The sequence below is a fragment of the Delphinus delphis genome, chromosome 16 (genome assembly GCF_949987515.2).
Source record: "Delphinus delphis chromosome 16, mDelDel1.2, whole genome shotgun sequence".
Lineage (NCBI taxonomy): Eukaryota > Metazoa > Chordata > Mammalia > Artiodactyla > Delphinidae > Delphinus > Delphinus delphis.
Genome location: NC_082698.1, coordinates 8,196,619 through 8,215,047, shown reverse-complemented (window position 1 = coordinate 8,215,047; position 18,429 = coordinate 8,196,619). Strand labels below are relative to the sequence as shown.

The 18,429-nt window shown below is 52.0% G+C and overlaps 1 protein-coding gene across 2 annotated transcripts in view; it reads right to left on the bottom strand.

Moving 5' to 3' along the window:
- CPXM2 (carboxypeptidase X, M14 family member 2) overlaps positions 1–16,886 on the bottom strand; it is a 120,488-nt gene extending 103,602 nt beyond the window's left edge. For both annotated transcript variants that reach the window (XM_060033887.1, XM_060033888.1), the window contains exons 1-2: positions 16,439–16,886; positions 5,025–5,123 (exon numbers count right to left, since the gene is read on the bottom strand). In XM_060033887.1, coding sequence (XP_059889870.1) covers positions 5,025–5,123; positions 16,439–16,739 — 400 coding nt within the window. In that variant the 5' untranslated portion in view covers positions 16,740–16,886. The remainder of the gene's footprint in view (positions 1–5,024; positions 5,124–16,438) is intronic.
- Positions 16,887–18,429: the final 1,543 nt, after the last annotated feature.

Sequence of the window (18,429 nt, the reverse complement as noted above, 5' to 3'; positions counted from 1 at the left end):
ACCCTCGAGTTTCACACACGCACACACACACACACACACACACACACACACACACAAGGTAGGTCAATCCCCAAGCACCGTACCTGGTAGAGGCCTCAAATCTCACCCAGCCCAACACGAGGCAGAGTGCTGAGGGCACTCCATTCACCGACACGTACTGCTTTGGGAAACCACCCTATTTCCATGATGGCAGGAAATTAAGCTTCTTTCCTACAGATCAAAGAGCGCTTCCTGTGGAGGCCCAGTTCTGCTGATCTGGGCCATGGAGAATCCACCTCAACACGCATGGAACACCCGATCTCCACCCCAGAACACTAGTGCCGACAGCGCGGGTGCGCGATGAACAGGTTTGTTATTCTGGTCAAGTACCGCGGCTACCTACGCTGGGCATTTCCTGACGTGAATCACACAGGGAGCCTCTGCTCATAAACATACCTAGCCTCCCATGTCAGAAAAGCTGTGCGCAGGAATCACTGGATGTGAGAGAGGAGAGGACCAGGAACATGAGGAAGAGATACAGGAAAGCGAAGGACAGGTGACCAGGGCAGGCTTCCGAGAGAACCATCAAGTTCTAAGGCAGAAGCCAGCAAGCTACAGCCCAAGTGAGGGCCAAACCCAGCCCACCATCTGTGTCTGTAGGGCCCATGAGATAAAGAACCGTTTTTACATTTTTTAATGGTTATTTAAGTACCAACATAATACGCTCAACTTTGCATGTTGGCCCATAAGGCGTGTAATATTTACGATCTGATCCTTTAAAGCTATCTGCCAACTCCTGTAACTAAGGCATGGAAAGTCCCAAGACAGCAAATACAAATCACAGCTAATGTTTGCTGACAGCTTACTGTGTACACTCCACTCTGCACACATTATTTCATCTCCAAAAACCCTATAAAAGACATATTATCCCCTCTTTACAGATGAGGAAACTGAGTCACAGAGACAGTAACTTGCCCGGAGCGTCACAGCCAGCGAGGGTAGAGCCTGACCCCAAAGCTACCTCTGCATCACCAACTGAGACGCTTGCCCAGTTCCCTTCGGAGGAAACACGTGAGTGAGCTTTTCGCACAGGGCGTGTCTGAGAAACAAGATCCTGTCTGGTTGGAAAAAAAGGGAGGCAGAGGCCAGAGATAAGTGAAATCATGGTGGGCTCTGAATGGCAAGCAGGGAGTTATTCTGCAACCAGTGCATGGTAAGTGACAGGGTATACGCTAAGCTCGCTGCGATACTCTTTACAGCAGCAAAATATTGGAGACAACCTAAACGTCCTTCACTTAAGAGGTTAAATAAATTATACAACATCCATTCGACAGAACACGATGCAACGTTTTAAAAAATGAGGGTTTTCATCTTCACTGTATTTGTCAGCTATTGCTGTGTAACAAAACACCACAGACTCTCAGTGGCACTTATTCCTTAGTTGTCTACAGATCAGCTGGGCTCAGCTGGTGGCTCCAGGCTGCAGATCGGGCCCATATCTGCTTCACTCATCTCCCAGGCTCCTTGGACCAGTGGTCTAGATGCATGCATTCTTCTCATGGAGATGGCAGGGTGCAAGGAGCAAATGGAAACAAACAAAGTCCCTCAGCACAGAACTGGCACCTTGTCAGTTCACCTTATTCTATTGGCCTCACCTAGGCACATGGACCAGCCCAAAGTCAAGGGGTTTTCACCTTTGTGAAGGCAACTGAGAAGGCATATGGCAAAGGCTGTACATATAGGGAGAGGGGAAGAACTACACCAATGATTCAACCACCGCATATGCTATTACAGAACAATATCCAAGATGTATTTTGGAGACTCGCCACAGCTGACACTGATCCTTAGTCATGGTGACAGCCATGTACATAATCTCTCCCTTAAAGCTAAGATTCTCTCAGGGTGAGTCTGAAACAGGAGGGAAGGGGACGGGGCACAACCTTTAAAAGAATGACATCACCGGGGCCTCCCTCGTGGCGCAGTGGCTGAGAGGCCGCCTGCCGATGCAGGGGACGCCGGTTCATGCCCTGGTCCGGGAAGATCCCACATACCGCGGAGCAGCTGGGCTCGTGAGCCATGGCCACTGAGCCTGCGCGTCCGGAGCCTGTGCTCCACAACGGGTGAGGCCACAACAGTGAGAGGCCCGTGTACCGCAAAAAAAAAAAAAAAGAATGACATAACCACTGGGGACACGACAAAAACTAGTTAGAACCAACTAGGTCCAAGATGGCCGAAGATTCGACTTCCAGTGGGCCCAGAAGATTCGACTTCTAGTAGACCTTGAGCCTCATCATACGCTCCCTGTAATATATTAGCTGCTAAATGACACACCTACAGGCATCATGACAGTTACGAGGCCAACCATAAAAGGCCAAAAAGTGGGCGGTGGCCCAATTCCTGGAAATCCCCACCCCTTCCCCAAAGTTGGAATAATCCTCCCACTCATTGGCCTATGAAATTACGCAGCCCATAAAAACTAACCACCCCATTATTTTGGGGCATCTCGCCTTCTGAGATGGCCCACACTCTGTCTGTGGAATGTGTTCCTCTCAAAGCCCTTCTCGCCTTTTGAGACAGACCACATTCTGTCTCTCAAATGTGTCTCTCTAAATCCACTTCTTACCTATCACTTTGTCCCTCGCTGAATTCTTTCTGCAATGAGACATCAAGAACCTGGGCTTCATTAAGTCCAGAGACCAGGTCTGTCATCTCAATTAAAAGACAGTGGGTTCAAGTCCCAATCTGGGTTGTAGGGTTTCAAATCCACATCTAACACGAGCCCTTTGATGCCAGTCACTCCCATAACTCGGTGTGGTTAATATCTGTACTACCCACCGCCCTGAAAATGAAGCAGGTGACATCTGGTCCACCTGTCGCCTTGGACACAGTGTAAGTGACAGCCACCCTCCCCGCCCCTTCACTCTGCCCCATCTCCAGCGAGGCCCCCAGCTCGATCAGAGGAGATGCTGAGAGAATGATGGATGCGGGGTCCTGAGCCCGCCCAGCTGTCCATCCGAGGCCCTGTTCTGCCCAGCGCCACCCGCAGGTGTCTCCTCCTGGTCCAGACCAGTGTTCCTAACTGCTGCGCCGCCTGCCTCCTGCACTTGACCTCGCCTCCTCACCATCTCTCTCCCTCCCGTATTTGCATACCAGGGCCCACACAGCTTCTCTTCCCCCCACCCCAGGGTTGCCCTCAATTCTGTTTTAATAGAAGAGCAATGTGAACAAGGCTCACAGGCCAAAATCACGTCCAGGGCGCTCAAAGGATCAGCCAGAATGGCTGCCTTGGGGACCAGGGGTCCCAACTGTTGAGACAGGGCTCTGAGGTGAAGGGCGGGGGAACAATCCTGAGCGGGTCAGGGTGGGGAAGGAGAAGGTTCGTGTGGCAGATCAGGAGGTAAGTGCGGACTTCACGGTGTACGTGCATACACACGTGGGTACAGAAATGGGCCTTGAAAAACCTCTGCGAAAATGCCTTTCAAAATTGTACCAACTTCCAATTCTGGTAATGGAGAAGTAAGATAACTCAAACCGGCCCTTGTGCTAAAGCTACTAACAAAACTGGAAAAACTATTTTTAAAATACGTTTGAAAGCATCTAAGAATTAACAAGACAAGAAAGAACCCTCTGGCCCAGATCTGAGAGCAGCAGAACCCAGAGAGGTGAGGCCAGACTGGAAGCCGCTTTAGCCCTGCGACCTGTGATCCTGAGAAACAGCTGGTGTTTTCTCAGCCTGCTGGGGCAACGGGACAAAGAGTCATGGCCGAGGCCCACTCAAGGTGGGAGTCTCACTACCACCCATTTAGTTGAAACCCCAAAGGCCCACACTCTCAGGGTGAACCGGCAGGAACACAGCCTTAGCACCCCTTGGGTCCTCCACACACTGTCCTGATATGCTGGGCCCTCCCAGGGGCAATGTGTCCAGTGCACACCTGCCCACTTTATGGTGGAAGAGAATTCTCGTTACTAAGTGATTGCAGAAGTTCACTGTTGTGGAACTTCTGTTTCTGTTTTAGGAGGCACCGCTAGTCATACCTATGATTTCTCTGATGGCAAGTTCTTGGTTAGAAACACAGCCCCAGATCATTACACTCTGCCTAAGGGAGCACACAATTCCCTTTGTGACAATCAACTCTGTTACACGGTTTATGGGCTCACGCGGCAACTGAAATCGGATCCTGCCTCAAATTTGTGAACCGCTCTATTTATTTCAAGCAGCTGAGCAGAAACCAGCAAATCCTGGGTTCAAATCCCTGTTTTACAACTTGCAAACTGCATAACGGTAGGCAAATGATCCGTATTACTGAGTCTCATTTTCCTCATCTGTGAGGGCGACGATGACAACGATAATATCCACGATACTCAGAGGGACATCAGGAGCCGTGAAGTATGAGGCCCAGTGCTTGGCAATTGCTGAGAGCGTAAGTGCGTAATACACGTTCACTATTACTAATATCAGCACAAATGTCATCCTAGATACCATACTTTAGAGTAAGAGAGATAACGATAAAGGTAATTGTAATAGTTAGTAATAATAGTTATAGCTCTAACTAGTGGGCCAGAGTTTGTCCATAAGTCTAGAACTAATGGCTTTGACCATCCTAAGGTAAGTAATTAAAGGACCAATATTTTTACATGATTGTAAAATGCCAGGCCTAGCATTACATGCTTTGGAAGTAGAAGACTCGACCTCTGCCACTGGAGGCCCTGGGTTCGGTTGGGAGACAAGAAATGCACATACAAGGCTGTGGGCAGCTACGAGGCCCCACAAGAAAGGAAATGATGTTGTCTTCGAGGGGGGAGGGGGAAGGGCAGGGAAGGCAAGCGCTCCAGGAAATTCGGAAATGACCTTAGTCAAGCTGATGAGAAAATATGGCTGTGAGTTACTGTGCGAAGCAGAAGAGACAGCCTGTGAGTGTTCTCACCCCCGTATGGACGGTGCAGAAGGGGCAGCAGACCCCAGGCAGACCCGTGCTCAGGACTCGGCTGCTGCGCCGGGGCCTGCGCCCTCCCAGGGCTGGTGACGAAGCAGGGGCCTCACTCACCCTCTCTGACAGCCTCACGGGCCACAGGGACCCTGTGGTCATCACCGGCAGCCTTCTCAGAGCTCTTGGTTTTCATGCCTTTTCTGTTGCTCTTTTTACCTAAAAAGAAAAGAGAGAGAGAGAGAGAGAGATGCCTTTACTGTCACATATGTCAGAATCATCCCAGGCTGGTGAGGACTCAGCCGTCTTCTCCTGCAAAGCAGCCGTCTCTACCCTCTGCCTTCCCGGACCCCAGTGAAGGCACCTTGGACTCTGAGGGGCCGGTGGTTAAAGGAAAGGAAGTGTGTTATTGTGAGCACCCAGGGGAATAACCACTCCTAATAAAAACAATGCACACTTGCAGGTGGTTACTGTTCTGAGACCGCAAAACGTCCTGCAGAGTACCTCTGACCCTCCCTGGGGCCCCAAAAGTGACACCATGTCTAATTGATAAAATGGAGCTGGAACTCCAGACCTCTGACCCCGGGGCAAGATTTCCTACCATGCTGGGCTCCTCCCACCTAACTCTCCAAGGCCCCGGCTGGGTACCTGGAGGTGTGATGATGCTGGAGGGACTCCTTCCTGGAGCCCAGGGAGTCTGCCTGCTCGCGCCTCGCTGGCCGGTCCAGCTTCCTCTCACACTGGACTCTCTCTGCGCCACAGACACTGGCTTCCTCTCAGGCTGCAGTTCATATTTCCTGCCCACCAGAACTCGGCATGTGCTGTGCCTCCTCCTGCAACATCCTTCCATTCACTCTCTATCTACTTAACTCCTGTTACTCTTGCAGATCCAAGCTCAGCCACGCCCTCTTTGAGATGGTTTTCCTGAACTCCCCACCTACATCAATGTCTCCTTGGATGGGCTCTGAGAGCACCTGTCTTTGGTCAAGTTGCCTCTGTGTGGAGCCTGAGGCAGGGGTTTGGTGCAGGTGATGTACTGAGGGAGGGCTCCAAGGAGAAGAGAAGGGAGGAAGCAAGATGAGGCAGAGGAAGGAGCTAAGCTAGGCTGTGTCCCCAGGCAGAGCCTAACTCAGCCTGATCCCATGGGGAGCTCTGGAGCTGGAACTGCACGCAGTGTTGCCCCACCTTGAGATAAGGGGCCACCTTTTCCTATGCTGGTTTGCCTCTGGCTACAGACTCTGGGGGAGGGGTGTGTGCGGGGTGGTGGGAGTTGTCTCCTTCCAAGGATCGTGCTCCAGAGAGGGGAGCAGCTGTGAGCCATCACAGCCAAGCCCCAGCAGCTGTGGGATGGGTGTGCCAGAGGGAAACGAGGACCTGGGTGTGGTGTCAGCAGCCCCCACTATGGCTCTGCACACCCGTCCTGTGTAACATTATCAAACACACGTAAATATGTTGTTCTGTTCACGGGGGCAGGAACTGTGTCTGGTTTTGCTCATTGCTCTCCCTCCAGAGTCTGGTTAAGTCTTTGAGGAACAACTGATCATGAGTGACCGTGAGTCAGTGGGTGACCAATGAGACAACAACAGGAGGAAGGGAAGGTCTATGGAGAAAGATACTTAGTTTGGATTTTAAAAAGCAAGTTGAAATACCAAAAACATCTAGTGGATTGTGCCAATTAATGAAATCATTTCAGATAGTTCTAGAGTCACTAAAAAAAAAAAAAAAAAAGATATTTATCAAGAAAACCTTAAATCCTCAAAAAATTCAAGGGTGCACTGGGCCCAGCCACAGGCAATCCCCTCTCTATCATATTCTTGGGTGATACCTGCTGGGCATATCTTTCATTTTTCATGTAAGCTAAAAAAAAAAAAAAAAAAAAAATCACAAAATTAAATGTTCTCCTCTGGTCAAGGAAATCAATAAACCAAAACATTCAGAAAGGCCAGAGGAGGAAGACCGCCAACCTGAGTGCAGCTGATGACATCAGCCTAACGTCACCTCGGCATCTGTCCCGTTTTTGTGGGTAGGAATGCCAGCCCGGTGACCTCCAAAGATGACTTCTTCTGAAAGAGCCTGATCGAGGGTCTGTAAAGATCTTGATTGTTTGGAAAATTGGGTGCCACAACTTTTGAGAATCAAGCGTCTGATTTGGCAGAAAGATAATATGTTAAGGGAAGAAAAAGTTTTACAAAACATGAGAGGAAAAAGCCATCCAACCCCTCCCTGGAAGCCGGCCATTCATTGCAGGCCTTCCCTCTGCCTGGGGAACCTCTACGGGGCCTCCACGGGCAGCATGGGAGACAGAGTCAGAGGACACAGCCCCACGCACACCCTCAGCCTCACTCCCCTGGGCTGGACCCACGCCCCGTACTCAGCTCTGGGAATCCAATAATGGCCCAGATGTGAGGCAGATGTGCTATCACCCCTGAGACCAACATGTGGGGAACAGATTCCCTGCAGGGAGTGGCAAAGGGACCGAGAAAACAGGCAGGGCACCTGCCACCTTCTCTAGGGAAGACTCACTTCCAGGACATGTACCTACAAATCTGGTTCCAGCCCCAGGCGGCCAGGTTCTGCCACTGCACCGACCATGTGTGGCCTCGGGGGACCCACCTCACCCCTCTATGCTAATTCCCCTCATCAGTGAAATAAGGAGACATGGTACTGCCTCGGTCGAAGTTACGGAGAGGAAAGAGATGACATACATCAAAGCACTGAGGGCCGTGCCTGACCTGCAGTGACCTCTGAATAAAAGACAGCCTCCACCTCCTCACCCTTCCTGTTGGTCCCAAGTCCCGACCGTCACAAAGCACCATCCCAGGTGCTGGAAGAGTAACAGCCAACACGTGGAGCACAATTTACAAGGCATTTTCACATAGATTAAAACATTCAACCTTGGCAAATACCTGTCGAGGGCAGGAAGCTTGCTACGAACATTATTCTACAGAGGGGGACACGGAGGCCCGGAGGAGAAGAGACCCACCCGAGGTCACTGACAGACAGGGGCAGCAGAGCAGGAGCCTGACGCCAGGCCTAGGCCCTTCCCTGCCCCTTCTTCTCGTACAGCAAGAAAGGCAGCATATGGTCTGTACGGATGACAGAAAGAGTGAAGTGGAAATAAAGCACAGAGAAGGAACCAGGACCAAATCAACATCTCCATCTGGGCTGCGTGACAAAACTGAGTTCCTTAAAAGTAGCAAACTGAATTGCCGATGCAGGCCACACATTCTATTCTGGTCCATGGTGATAAATATCACACTCCTTGATTGACGGGAAACTATTTTTTCCCCTCTCTATACGAGGAGCTTACAGTAGCAACCCCAGAATCCGAAAAAATTCTTTGCTGCATATGTGCATTTTCCCAAGAAATTCCAGCCCTATGGCACCTGCGCTCCCTCTTGTGAAGGACGCAGCCCCGCCCTAAGCTCCTTGCCTGGCTCCTGTGAAGGAACCCGCGTGAGGAGGAAGGATGCGAGAAACCAAGCCACTGCAGGTTCTCGGGAGCTCCCCAGAGAGGCAGCCTCGCGGCACCGGGACAGACAATAATTGCGCTTTTCTCAAACACCATGGGACCAAGGAGGACCTTGCAGGCAAACGTGAAAAGCCGAAACAAAAGCAGTTAGAAACCTGTGCTCCCAGGACTTCCCTGGCAGTCCAGTGGTTAAGACTCCAGGTTTCCACTGTAGGTGGCGTGGGTTTGATCCCTGGTCGGGGAACTGAGATCCCGCGGGCTGTGCAGAGCAGCCAAAAAAAAAAAAAAAAAAAAAAAAATCAGAAACTCGTGCTCCCTGTGTGTGTTGGCAAGAAAAGGATCATGACACAAGGAGGGGACAGCCTGTGTCCTTATCGAGTTCCCAAATCTGAGACCGTCAAGCTCCTGGCAGAAGGAGGTTTCCCAGGGATCGGGTGCAGCCTGAAAAAAAGGGGCTGAGTGGCTGAAGGACGTGCCTGCTTCCGTTAATCAGTGACCTGAATGGTCTGGGCTGGAGATGGAAGCACCAGTGCAGTTTTCTAAGTACTTTTTTAGCAGGGCTGGATCAAAGTCAATCGATCCATCAGCCCGTCAATCAATCAATCAAAAGCCCTCCCCTGCTCCTGCTTGGCTGTGTCTTCCCTGGGAAACTAGCTGATCAGACCGTGTCCTCCTCTGGGCTGGCCTCCTGTGCAGAAGAAAGACCTTGGTCTCGTGCAGAAGACTTGACCTCCACCCGGGTCCCCAGGGCAGAAGGGAGAGCCACGCCCAGCCTCTGTGCAGCAGCAGTCACCTTCCTGACCTGCAACCAAGCACGAAGCCCTTAGCCTTTAAAGAGATACCCCGGTAACCACAGCAGGTGGGGTGTGCCAGCCCTGCAGGGGGCACTGCTGGGACTTGCTGGTCTCTGTTTGGGTTCTGCCTGGAACCAGCCTGAGACAAGGCCTTGGAGGCCGGAGCGAACGTGAGAGGTGATTTCATGAAACACAAAGGAAGAAGTGGAGGGAGTGAGACTCAGCGAAGGAAACGCCAATAACCAGGGCTGCACTGCTAAGCGGGACCCATCAGGACTCAACGTAGCTGGGGGACCTGAGGACACTGGGTAGGAGCTGCCTCCGACCTGTCCCTCGAAAGACTGCGAGGCTGTGCATCAACCTTCTAACCTCACACCACCTTGGGAAGCTTATTATCATTATCTTTCCCCGTCACAGTGAGGAATTTGAGGCGTGAAGATGTCATACGTGCCCATGAGTGGCAGAGCCAGACTCTGAATCTCTCTGAATCCTGAAAAAACTATGCCAGGGCTTCCCTGGTGGCGCAGTGGTTGAGAGTCCGCCTACCGATGCAGGGGACATGGGTTCGTGCCCCGGTCTGGGGCACGAACTCCCACATGCCGCGGAGTCTGCGTGTCTGGAGCCTGTGCTCTGCAACAGGAGAGGCCACAACAGTGAGAGGCCCACGTACCGCACAAAAAAAAAAAAAAAAAAAAAAAAACTATGCCAAACCCTTCCATGTGCCTCTCATGGATCAAGTATTCCATAAAAATCTAGAGTCTTAAATGAAAAGTCTTAAATGAACATCTGAAAGTGTCTTGTGTGGCTCTGACCATCCTACGATACCCAGATCAGTCGTCGATGGGATCCCAGCCAGTTACAAACACTAGCCCTTCCCGTAGCCATCCAAAGCCACCCCAGTTTTATGGGTTTCATGATCCCAGAAAAGCAGTGATGGGGGCAGGGACCTCAGAAGGCCACAGAAGGCAGAGCCATTGCTGGAGGTACAAAGCCTGAGAGCTCAGGCTCCCTGGCCACCTCAGACATCCAGCGGAGACCCCCACCTCAAAAATCCAGGTTCCAAGGGACTTCCCTGGCAGTCCAGTGGTTAAGACTCCACGCTTCCACTGCGGGGCGCACGGGGTCAGGAACTAAGATCTCGCATGCCGCGTGGCGTGGCCAGGTTCCAGAGCCCAGGCTGCTGTTGCCACGGGACTGAAGCCACCATCCACCGTGAGGTCTGGCAGCCAGGGATGCCCGGGGCACGTAGGAAACGCGGTGGCTATTTTCAAGAACCACAGCATCCAACCCAGCTTCCCCAAACACGCAAGTGTCTGTCCCTTCATTATCCACGCACAAACCCTGGTTTCTGGAACCATGGGCACAGTCGAGAGGAGATGTGCCAGCGCGAATAGCTGACTTTGGAAAGCGTTTTGGAAACAGAGGTGGTGTCTTAGAAAGCTGCTTGCTGATGTATGTGAGAAGACCTTCTTTTATAAAAAGTCCTTTCCCTTGGAATTTTGTAGGGAGTTGGACCAAACACTTTGGATTTAACTCTTCAAGAGAACATATAATACCATGATATAAAGATTTCTTGGTATTTGTTTAGGCGTGCTGATAGCCTTGTGATTGCTTTTAAAGTATATAGTGAAATATTTACAAACACATTCATCTAATCCTCACACTCCAGCTTTGCCCGGCAGAAGACATTTCCATCTGAAGGCCAAACCTTGCAAGACGCCCTGAAGAGTGTTGCAGCAAAAGCTTAGAAGTGAAGCTCTTTCCAGCAACTAGCTGGCAGCGCTTAACAGAAAGGGCTTTGTTTATAACCAAATATGCTCAAATAACAACTCTTTGATTATCGCCGCCCGCCCGCCTCCCCCCCTCCCCCCCCAAGCCGGGGCAACACAGTACAAAGTGCAAACTCTCCAGTTCTGGGCACAGACATACGAACAAACATGGATCGCTGCCCACTCTGCGAATTCCATGGACTCAAGACCGTGGACCAAAACCATGCATGCAAGGTAATCACGCGTGTATTCCAACAGAGGTGCGTGCTCCCAGTCCTTGAAGAAAGCAATAAGCAAGCAGGACCCCAGAAGTTAAAGGCTACTTCTAACCCAGTGGAGGGGGGAGAACAAAACATCTTCAAATCACCTATTAAGAGTCTTGTTTATTAACTTGGTTGTTTCTTCCTACCACTTGGGAGGGAAAAGGCAAATCAGTTATATAACTGTGGTTTACTTCTCTGTTCCATTTTTTTCTCTACAAAGAGTATGGCTCCAAACCAAGTCCATCAATTTGGAAATGACATGAGAAGTACACCCCAAATCCACTCCCACGCCCAGAATGTGGTCCGTCATCTCACTCTTCACCCTGGGATGATGAAAACTGGGGCCAGGAGACTCACTCTTTGGACCTCAAAGCATTCCAACTGCAGGGATCTAGAAAATATTGAATTTGGCTAGAAACAGCTGAATAAATGGAATTAGAGAGAAGCAGCTTGCCAGGTCCCTGTGAAGAAGAACATGCTAGCAATCAGTACTATTTATCCAATGGATAAGCAACCTGGCAAGGTGGTGTGCACCCGTCAGTAGAAACGTGTGAGCCAAGACTGGCGTTGAAGTAAACTTCCAGGGGCTTCCCTGGTGGCGCAGTGGTTGGGAATTCGCCTGCCAATGCAGGTGACAAGGATTCGAGCCCTGGTCTGGGAGGATCCCACGTGCCGTAGACAGCTAAGCCCGTGCGCCACAACTGCTAAGGCTGCGCTCTGGAGCCCGTGCTCCACAGCAGGAGAGGCCCCTGCAGTGAGAGGCCCACGCACTGTGGCAAAGAGTGGCCCCCGCTCGCCACAACTAGAGAAAAACCCGGGTGTGGCAACAAAGACCCAACACAGCCAAAAATAAAAGAAATAATTTTTTAAAAAAGGTAAACTTCCAGGCCCAAGATGGAGTTGCTCTTACCCGGGGTGCCGCATCAGGAAACAAAACTTAGATAAGCTTCCTGTTCCTAACAACCTTAGTCAGAAATAGTTAGCCAGTTCCCCAACACCAAGCCAACTCTGGGTCTTCTCACCCCAAACAAAGTGGACTGTGACACCCCAGCCAACCAGATATTTTCTATGTTCTCCTTCCTTGTTCTTTATTCTTTGTCCTATAAAAGCTTCCTGCCTTCTGCCCCATTTTGCCATTCTCCACAAGGAGACTGTCCATTTCACGAAAGTGTTAAAAAAAAGTTTATATCACCTAAATTGTCTTCTTCAATCATTTTTTAACACCGAGCAGCCCACTGTCGGAATCTTGCAATAAACAAGAACTTGCATGCAATGAACACTTAGGTTCCTTGAAGTTCTAAAATTCTGGGAGTTACTGATGTTCACAATGAGGGCCTCAGAAATTTTATGATATTGAGTCCCAGTCCACCACAGAAAAGGATTTCACAGTTCTGTATCCTGATGGTGGTGATGGTTCCATGAATCCATAGATGTGAGACAATGCAGAGAACCACACACACACACACACACACACACACACACACACACACACACACACACAAATGAGTGCATGTGAAAACCAGGGAAGGTAACCTAAAAGTTAAAAGTATTGTACCAATGTCAATTTCCTACTTTGACATTGTATAGAGCAGTGATTCTCAACCCACTGGTGACAGGTGACAATGTCTAGCACGCGCACAGACACACACACACACACACACACACACAATTGGCCCCAAAATGTCAATACTGCCAAGGTTAAGAAATCCTGTACTGTAGTTCTAAAAGATGTTATCATTGGGGGAAGCTGGGGAAAGAGTATACAGCAGCGGTCCCCAACCTTTTTGGCATCAGGGACCAGTTTCATGGAAGACAATTCTTCCACAGACGGGGGCTGGGGGGATGGTTTTGGGATGATTCAAGCGCATTACATTTATTGTGCACTTTATTTCTATTATTATTACCTTGTAATACATAATGAAATAATTATACAGCTCACCATAACGCAGAATCAGTGGGAGCCCTGAGCTTGTTTTCACTTGCTTTCACTTGTTTTCACTGATAGGGTTTTGGTATGAGTCTGCAAGCAACTGATTATTATGGTCTCTGTGCAGTCAAACGTCTCTGCTAATGACAATCTGTACCTGCAGCCGCTCCCCTAGCATCACAGCCTCAGCTCCACCTCAGATCATCAGGCGTTAGATTCTCATAAGGAGCGCGCAATCTAGATCCCTCGCATGCGCAGTTCACAGCAGGGTTCGCACTCCTATGAGAATCCAGTGCCGCCACTGATCTGACAGGAGGTGGAGCTCAGGCGGTAATGTGAGCCATGGGGAGCGGCTGTAAATACAGATGGAGCTTCACTCACTCACCCGCAGCTCACCTCCTGCTATGCCACCTGGTTCCTAACAGGCCACAGACCAGTACTGGGGACCCCTGGTATACAGGATCTCTCTGCACTATTTCTGCAATTTCCTGTGAGTCTATAATTACTTCCAAATAAAAACTTTAAAAAAAATTTAAGATTTCACTCTATTCAGCACATCAGGGCTCTACTTCTCCGGAATCTGTCAGCCACTCGTGGAAGAATGCAGTGCTCTCAATTAACCAAAGGATTCAGCTGTCCAAGCCACTTCCAGGAGAATGTCAGCCCATGACATCCACTGCACATTTCTGTGGTAGCATGAAAGAACAGTCAAGGGGCAAGTCAAACTCACACCAAGATCAAATCCCCAATGCCCTTGGCTCCTTAAGTATACCTCCCTATGGGATTCAGACAAGACTCCATCCTAGACCCTGATGCACAGAACATCTGCCTTCCATCTTCCCTTGAGCCCAGCCCTTATGCAAGATACCGGCTATCTGGAAAATACTTCATCACCTGCAAAGACAAAGCACATGACAGACTTTTCAATGAGTAGTTACATATGCTTTCACTTTCTTTTTCTTCTCTAAGTCTTACCTCTCACTCCCACCTCAGTGCCTAGACAGTGCCTGGTAGGTAGCAGGCACCATCTACCCAGTCCAGAAGTTCACAGCAAACAGAAACGAATGCTTCTATACATATATCAAGCCACGCCTTAAGGGGGGCAAAATCATCTCCTCTTACTGCAATTTAACTGCACAAACTATCACTGACCCCCCCTAATCAAAGTCAGTCTTAACCAAGCTCCCCCACTTGGGGTCCAGGATAAAGGGTTCCAGTGGTCAAGTGCCAAAAAAGGCAGAATGGGGAGAACAGACTTGAAAGTATTTGACCAAGGTTACACTTAGTTTGTCAGAGTCGGGGAGCTCTGAAAAGCCCCACACAATTTATTAGAAACACACACTCCAGGCAGGAGGCCTGGAGGCAGCTCTCCAGAAGCTGAGTCTCTGGAATTTCCAGGGCCCTGTTTTTATTTTGGGGAATCAGCAATGCAGCCCTCAACACACCTGCAATAACCTTCTCCAAGCCGCCAACTTTGGTGCTTTCCAGGAGGGCGGGGCCGGGGCTGTCTTGCGCTCCCCTCCCCCAGGACCTCACCCAGCATCTGATGTTGGAAAGGTTCTCCGTAAGGACCTGCGGAATTATGAAGAACTCACAGAAGGGCTAGCACAACCACGAGCTGACACACTGCAAGCTTTTGTTGAAAAGCTCATCAAACAGCTGACAAGTAAGGTAGCAGGCACTAGTCATCTTGGGCAGATAGAGATGCTGAGGCCCGGGAAGCTGAGCGCTGAGTCCCAGACCCGGGCGTTAAGTGCAGTCCTCACACTCTCAGTCTGCGGCTCCTTCCATGCTCCCCTTGCCGTCCCCCCAGTAAATACCAGAACCTAACAAATGTGTCTCCCACCCACCTCTCCCAACCACGCCCAGCGCTGTGCTAACCACGTAGCAGATACTAAAAAAACAAAAACACATGCCAGCTGATTCAAACTACCAAACAAAAAAGGTCTTGAGTTAAAAGCACAGGAGAAGGGCTTTCAAATCTCCCACGCCAGCGAGTGACCCTAAGCAGCTTGCCTACGTGGTCAGAGCCTCAGTTTCCTCATCTGTCAAGTCACAAGAATACCCACCCCTCAGAGTCCCTGAAAGAATGAATGAGACGGCTGCCCGTAAATCTCCTAATAAACTCGCAGCAGATGGTCTACAAATATGAGTGTCTTTTCCCAACTCCTATTCCTGTTACACAACTCACAGAACTGCCTGCAGATGTACAGAGTCGCCCACAGACTGAAATATGGCAGGACTCCCCCTCCAGGTAAGTGCAAAGGAGCTGCTGAGATGGGCCCACACACTCAAGAGTTCTGGGCCGCCATCTCCACTCCTTCCCCACTGCCTCGCTGCTATCTCTTGTGAACAGTTTAACCAAACAAAGGTGATGCCTTTCATGCCAGGAGCTGTGTAATGGTGCCACTGGCATGTATCTCCTTTCAAGGAAGGCCGTTACAAGGCCGGAGAATTTGGCCACAATCCTGCCTCATGCCTCAATCTTTAAATACTAGGACCGCAGCCCTCTGCAATTTCAGCAAAGAACATTTGGGACAATGAAGAGAAAGTCCCCCTTCTCAAGGAGTGTAAGAAACTAAATGGAAGTCATTTCCCCAAGACGGGGCAGGCAGAAAGTGGGGATGCAACTGAGAAGGCTGGGAGAGACGGCCGGCTTCAGGCGCCACTGGGCTTCCCTAACCCCTCCTCCGGCACAGGATTCCAGCTGCAGCCCAAGGCTCCCGGACAGAGGCTCTGCCATCCTGCCCCTACTGGACAGAGGATTCAAGGGACCCACAGAAAGCAGGAGGGAGGGGGCCGAGAGGGGACCCTGCCTGGGGAAAGGCCCGCCGCTGAGCTCTCCCCAGAAGGCCACGGTGCCGAAACAGACCAACTAGTCACATCGCCAAGTAGGAAATTCACTCTCAAGAAAACGCCCTGGGAGAAGACTGAAAAAGTAGGCAGAGTAGGAAAGATCCTTTGCCCAGGAAATTTTGCCCGGCAGAAAGATCCTTTGCCCAGGAAATTTCAAACTTGGGGCATTGGGACCAGCTTCCCAGGCAGCTTCCCAACTGCACAGTCTGTCTCTACCTGACAGGGGACCGCCGGTCAGGTTTAAGTTCCAGGGCGCTCGGAGGGGCCCGCGGGATGCGCAGTGCAGTGCCTAGGAAGGGGGTGGGGGGCAGCGATGGGGAGGTTCACCGGTCTCTCATCCCAGACACACGGACTGCGAAGCCAGCGGTCGCCTCAGACCCGGCGGGCCACCGCTGGGACAGGCGCACAGCCACGGGCGCCCCCTCGGGCCGCGCAGCGCAGAAAGTTACTTACCTGGCGGAGGCGTCTCCGGAGCCAACTTCTCCCTCTTGGGAGCTTTCTTGGGCTTGGTCGCCTTCTTGGGCGCCCTGGGCTCGGACGCGCGCAGCTTCCGCTCCTCCTCGCCGGGCCCCGCGGGCAGCGGCGGCGAGAAGGGCTCGGGCTCCAGGCGCGCGTAGTAAGGCTCCCGGCTCCAAATCTCTTGCACGTAGTAGTCGGGGTCCTCGACGGCTGCGCCCTGGGCCGCGGCCCCGGCCAGGGCCACCGCCAGCAGCGCGAGAGCCAGCGCCAGCGCGGCTGCCCCCCGGCGGGCCATGCCCGCTCCTCCCCGCGCCCGGGGCAGGGTCACGGTCGCCGGGAGCGCCGGGCGGGCGGCGGGCGCGGACAGCGGCGCAGGGCAGGGGCGCCGGCCTCAACAGCGGGGCGCACCGGACGCGGAGGCGGCCGGCCGCTGGCGCGTGTGACCCGCTCTCCGGGCTGGGCTGGGCTGGGCTGGGCTGGGTTGGGCTGGGCCGGGCCGGGGCGGGCAGGGGCGCGCCCAGACGCGGGGCGGGCGCAGGGGGGCCGGCCCCGCCCTTCCCTCCTCCCTCCCCTTCCGGCCGACCCCGCGGTGGCGGGCCCTTGGAGCCGGGTGTCGGGAGCCCCCTCCACCCCATCTACTGTCTCCAAACCTCCCCCTTTGCCCGCACTCCCGAAGCCGGCCAGAGCCGGGCGCCTGCTTCCCCAGAGACTCGAAGGAGTTTCCATCTAGAAGGAACCTCGAGCCGTTTTACAGGTTGGGGAACCGTGACCCACGATGAGAAAGGATCGGCCCAAGGTCCTAAAGCAAATTAGAGCCCGAAGCCTAGTCTCCAGCTCTCCTGACCCCTACCCCGTCCCTGGCTCCACAACAGACACGGGTTCCCCACCGGCCAGACAGACCTTTCCTCAACCTGACCACGATCCTATTTCAGGAACTATGAATGAGGAACCCAGGTCCCCAGGGCTCCGAGGAGTAAAGTGTCGGGGAGGAGGGGGGCGGAGCCCTGCTCCTGACTGAGAAGGGACCCTGTTGGGTGAGGAGAGAAGAGGAGTCATCCTCCGGCTGACGTCCTGGCGGTCACAGGGCGCATTTCCTTCATCGGATGAGCAGGTTCCTGTCTTCAGGGCAGGGAGCTCACGCTACCTTTTGAAAAAGTAGCTTATGTTCTTGGAAAACTCTGTGTTCATCTTTCAGGCTGGGATGTTGGGGAAATGGGGCCTGCATTGGTTTTCTACTGCTGCTATAACAGATTACAACAAATGTAGTGGTTTAAAGCAACACATACTTATTATGGTACAGGTCTGCAGGCTAGAGGTCTGAGTGGGGGTCACCAGGCTAAAATCCAGGCTTCGATCACCAGGCTGCATTCCCCGGTGGGGCCTCTGGGGAAGAATCTTCCAGGCTCACACAGGTGTTGGCTGAGGTGAGTTCCCGGAGGTGGGAGCCTTGAGGTCCTCTTTACTGGCCGGCCATCAGACTGGCCAGTCTTCACTCCCAGGTGCTGCTGTGTTCCTTCTCTTGCTGGCCATGAGGCGTTGCCGGCAGCCTCTCTCTGGTCCTGTATGTGGCCTCTACATCACAGAGCCAGCGCTGGCATGTTGAGTCCCTCCAGTGGCTCCAAATCTCTCCCCTTCTGCCAAATCTTCCCTCTTCCCAGCTGGGGAAAATGCTCTACTCCTGGATCGGATGGACCCACCCAAATAATTCAGGATAATCCCCTTCTCGTAAGGTGGTGACCTCCATCACATCTGCAAAGGCCATTTTGCCATGTAAGCTAACCGTTCATGGATCCCAGGATTCAGGTAGAAATGTCTTTGGGGAGCCTTTCTGCTGACCCCAGGGACAGACTGACCCTCAACTCGCAGTTGGGCTATATCACCTTCCCAGTCCCTGTGGACCCTACCATTCCAGGGTGCCACTGAGTTGGGTCTGGGCACTCAGGCAAGGCCTCCCCATTTCGCTGGAGTCACACTTCTGAGCCCAC